This window comes from Leptonychotes weddellii, unplaced genomic scaffold, assembly GCF_054177405.1.
Source record: "Leptonychotes weddellii isolate Sample4059 unplaced genomic scaffold, ASM5417740v2 HiC_scaffold_15368, whole genome shotgun sequence".
Classification (NCBI taxonomy): Eukaryota; Metazoa; Chordata; class Mammalia; order Carnivora; family Phocidae; genus Leptonychotes; species Leptonychotes weddellii.
Genome location: NW_027735299.1, coordinates 1 through 4,846, shown reverse-complemented (window position 1 = coordinate 4,846; position 4,846 = coordinate 1). Strand labels below are relative to the sequence as shown.

The following is a 4,846-nucleotide window of genomic DNA, read 5'->3' as shown; positions in this document are numbered from 1 at the left end:
ATTGCAGCAGATGGAATACAAAAGCAGATATAACGATCTACTTATTTTCTATAGAACCAGAAATTAAAGAGATTTGTAAAAATAAAAAACAATGCCACTCTTTTACTATTTTTTGTTTTAGAAGATATATTTTCATAAATCTATTGTTTCATTAACATATAGTAAGTTTATCATTATTTTAAATAAATGAATAAACAAAAAAAAATATGTAATTTAGTATGTTTATTCAGAGAATGACAAGGAATGCAAAATACATAATATTTATGAATGTAATAATAATATATATATTTATTATATACAAAGAGACAGCACAAGTCTCTCCCCAAAGATGATGTATTTTATATATATAAAATACTATATCTTATTTATGATTATATTCTCCATAAATATATAAAATAATATGTATTCTTATATACATATAAAATTGCTTTATTCTTTTAATTATAAGTAAATGATGCATTAGGGTCATTTTGGCATAGCACACATTCAAATATTTATTACCCATCCAAATATTTATGCATACATACATCAATATTATTACATTCATAAATATCATGTATTTTGTATTCCTTGTCATTCTCTGAATAAACATATCAAATCCATATTTTAAAATTACTTATCAAGTGATGTGGGGTTTGGCACAAATTAAACAATTATAATAAACAATTAAACAAGTTTGAATATATTTTTTCTTTCAAAAATAATTAAATTCAGGGCGCCTGGGTGGCTCAGTCGGTTAAGGGTCTGCTGCCTTCAGCTCAGGTCATGATGTTCGGGTCCGGGGATCGAGCCCCATGTCGGGCTCCCTGCTCAGTGGAGAGTCTGCTTCTCCTTCTGTCCCTCCCCCACTCATACTCTCTCTCTCTCTCTCTCTTTTGGTCTCTCAAATAAATAAAATCTTTAAAAAAAATAGTTAATTTGCTGATAGTCTCTGATTAGCCAAATGAGGCTCCTGTCTGAGATGTAATTTGATTTACGCTCCCATACATCATTAATCTCTATATTGTTTACTGCAGCACTAATGCCTTGATTACACTTAGCTCTTCCCTTCACATATTTCTACCAGGTGTGTGATGAACATCAGTGTTGTTAATCAAAGCAGCAAACTGATCACTGATGTTTGGAATTATCCGTATCCCTTGGTCCAGATGATGCATATAGCATGACACAGAACTATTACAAATGAAAATTTTGTTTGAATATTTCCTTACATAAGCCATATTTTCTTAAGCCTCAAGTTGAAATGCCACTTTGTATCTTTGCTGTTTTTTAATCAGAGCAAAGCTCAGTCCCAGCTATGGATTTCGGGCCTCTTCCCTTCTTCTGCCTACTGGTGTGGGCAGGCGCTGGTGGATGTTCCGATGTACTGCTTGATCTTCCTTCTTATGTATTTGATGGACTACAGTTTAAATACCCAAGACACTCTATTTACAGTTGTAAATCAGATTATACAAGTAAGTGACCATCTTCACAGAACAAATACCCTGTATGATTTAATGGAAACATGTTTGCAGTAATACCTACATTGTCATAAATGAAATAACTGTAGAACCCTGTGCTCTAACAATCTTTTGGACCCTAACGTTTTCTTGGAGTGCATTTGTCTTTAACTAAACATTCCTGTTGATTTCAGATCCTGTGTGCGGTTGGCTATGCCACCTCCCTTATCTTCTTGACATATGTGATTTCATTCATTTTTCGCAAGGGGAAAAGAAATAGTGGCATTTGGTCTTTTTGCTTCTGTATGGTACGTATATTTCTTGTGAACATTCATTTTATGCATTTATATACACAATTCTGAGCCAGTACTTTAAAATGTGCCCTCAGTAGAATGAAAAATTAGTATTACAGTCTAAAGTATTTTGTTTTCCTTAGGTAGGATCCTTTTCAAAATCTGCATCTTTTTCCTCTTCCTAATTTCTACCCTTGTCTCTTTTAAAAGTCGCTAAATTGTTTCTAGAACCATAAAGTATTTGCTAGAAGGAAACCTGGAAGCCATTTGTGTCTTCTTTTTACTGAAAAAGAAATAAGCACAAAGACCTCCACAAAGATAATACAGGATAACAAATATTGTTGCTAACATAGTTAAAACTAGAAACTACTTCTCCATACTCTACTAGAATTAATTCCATAAAAGCAACACTTATTTTATCTAAACGAGGAAGGAAAAATATGTGTTATCTCCTAGTATCTATTCTGATTCCCTGTCATTTCAACTGCCAAAGGGTAAATTATCATTTCAACAAATATTAGTTGGCTTCCAACAATGTGTCACAAACAAAGATCGATAATGCAGAAAAAATAAGACCGTTTCAACCCCGAGAGGGCATTCAGAGGGTAAACAGAGAAGTAAATAGCCACTTACTAAAGCAAAGTGATAAGGAAAAGATTATCTCCTCTTAAAAGATTGTTTCTATGACAACCAGAGAAGGGAAAGATTAACTCATGAAAATGAGAGCACAGATTTCCTTGAGGAACTGAAACCTGAAGAGTAAGATTTTAGTAGCTGGAGAAGACTGATGAGTCAGTGAATGAACAGAAACTCAGGCGAGAAAGTCCAGGCTTATCCTGGGAACTGGTAATAATCTGGCATGGATAAGGGAAGAGAACAAAGTGCAGCGTGGGCGTGGCCCTAGTTATAAAAATATTGGTTGCAACCACATTGGCCTTTAATCATGCACTCAAGAATTTATTCTACAGGCTGTCGGAAGCCGTGGAAGCTTAGAGGGCAGAACAGAAATTCGATCAGAAATATACTTTTAGGGGCGCCTGGGTGGCTCAGTTGATTAAGCAGCGGACTCTTTGATTGCAGCTCAGGTCATGATCTCAGGGTCTTGAGATCAAGCCCCACATCCAGCTCCATGCTCAGTGGGGAGTCTGCTTGAGATTCTCCTTCTCTCTATGCCCCACCCCCCGCTCGCTTGCTCTCTCTCTCTCAAATAAATAAATAAATCTTTAAAAAAAAAAAGAAAGAAAGAAAGAAATATACTTTTAGGGAGAATATGCTGAATGCCATAAAAATGGTAATTTGTAACAGAAAGAAGTACAAAAACTGTTAGGAAGCTTTTATCATTGCAGTGTTTTAGAAGAAAAAGTCGAGAAAAAGGGGATACCAATACCCTTGTCCCTGTAACTATCTCTTATTCCTGAATTTTGAATTTGAGTACTTCCACTGAAGCCACTCCGGGTTGCTCCATGCTTCTCTTTCCCCACTGGTGTCCCTAACAGAAGTCTTCTCTGTTGCCGTTGCATGATTTCCAGGAGATATCAATTTGTGTTCCCTCTCATTATTGCTTATCTACTAATTTTACCTCCAAAGCCAATATAATGCCAACTTTCTTCCCTTTCTGTAATGAAAGTAAGTTATCTATTAGATCCTAGATTTGTCCAGTCATGTCTCATTCATGACACTCCCAGTTAAAGGAATCTGGCTAAGTCCCTGAGAGAACATGTCGATGGAGATACGCTGAATCCCTTGCGTTTCTGAGGTGGGAGTTGAAATTAGGAATATCCTCAAGATGAGCCATCTCAATTTGGAGCATATGTGGAAATGCAGAGCGGTTAACGGGCGTGTTCATATCTTCTTTAGATCACCATCTTCTCTGTGTTTATATTGCTGTTTGAGCGCTATGGACATGTCACGCTGTACTGTGTCACCTTTTTAGTACCACATGCCACGTTAATTGGCTGTATGTTCTTATATTTTCAGGTAAGTAATGCTGCTGTCTGCCCCAGTGTCCTGGGAACTCTTAACCAGTTGCGGAAGCTATGCCTGGGGGGCTCTCCTCCATGCTGAATATACATGGCATTTAAAGATTTCTACCTCATGGATTCCAGCTGAATTCCTTCCAGATAGGGCAGTGTGCTCCAGCTGAATCATGTTAGAAAACCTGGCCCTGGTCCATGTGTGGGGAGACAGGGTAATAGGTGGTGGGAAATAGAGCAGCAAATAGGCAAATGAAATACCCCTAATCTTTGGGATCTCAAGATTCTAGAGAGGCATTCAATAGGAATAAAATCTCCACCCCCCCTTTTTTTTCTAGATAGAAAAGCATCAACTTCTACAACTATATAGATATAGATGTAGAAGTATCAACTTCTACAAATATATAGATATAGATGTAGAAGTATGGACTTCTACGAAAGGAACAAAGATACAGTACGTGAGTGAAGATGGGGAAAGGGAGGGGAAAAAAAGGAAGGGGCCTTCTGAAGGATCAATGGACATAGGAAGGTATATGAAGCTCTGGGGGATAAGGAGAAAACACTGTTTCTCTCTCATTATTTGGGGAGGCTAACACAGATACCCAAGATTGTATCACCAGGTAAGGAGTAACTGCTAAACGTTTTATTTGTGCTTCAAATAAAAGCACAGTGCCTCATAGACCTTGGGAGGAAGGAATACCACCTCTTGCTACACATTTTGGAATAGACATCTACCAATACCCATGGTGAAATCAGGGCATGTGTTAGTAGAACCGTTCAGTGGGTCGGTTCACAATTATATAGATAAAATCCATGAAACCAAAAAACTTCCTATTTAACCATTGTTCTTTTCCTTTTGCAGGTGTTCATATTTTATTTCCAGAATGAAGAATCAAGAAGTATAGAGCTATTTCTGGTATTCTTAATTGTAAGAACACACTTGTCTTTTTTTTTTTTTTAATTTTTTCGTGATAATTTACTCTAAACATTTCATATCCTTTTATTTATTTTTTTTTATTCTTATGTTAATCCCCATACATTACATCATTAGTTTTAGATGTAGTGTTCCATGATTCATTGTTTGTGCATAACAGCCAGTGCTCCATGCAGAATGTGCCCTCCTCAATACCCACCACCAGGC

At 36.6% G+C, this 4,846-nt stretch overlaps 1 protein-coding gene across 3 annotated transcripts; it reads left to right on the top strand.

Moving 5' to 3' along the window:
- The first annotated feature begins 752 nt into the window (after positions 1-752).
- LOC145718416 (ABC-type organic anion transporter ABCA8B-like) lies at positions 753-4,681 on the top strand. 3 transcript variants are annotated; one of them, XM_081809908.1, is made up of 4 exons: positions 753-1,454; positions 1,634-1,747; positions 3,590-3,709; positions 4,568-4,681. In XM_081809908.1, the coding sequence occupies exons 1-4, from the start codon at positions 1,362-1,364 to the stop codon at positions 4,664-4,666; spliced, it is 426 nt and encodes a 141-aa protein (XP_081666034.1). In that variant the 5' UTR covers positions 753-1,361; the 3' UTR covers positions 4,667-4,681. The 3 variants fall into 3 exon arrangements, 1 of the variants encoding a protein (XP_081666034.1); XR_014141795.1 differs by lacking the exon at positions 3,590-3,709 and having other exon boundaries at positions 816-1,454; positions 1,634-1,762; positions 4,568-4,670; XR_014141794.1 differs by lacking the exons at positions 3,590-3,709; positions 4,568-4,681 and adding an exon at positions 3,710-3,817 and having other exon boundaries at positions 847-1,454.
- The last annotated feature ends 165 nt before the right edge of the window (positions 4,682-4,846 follow it).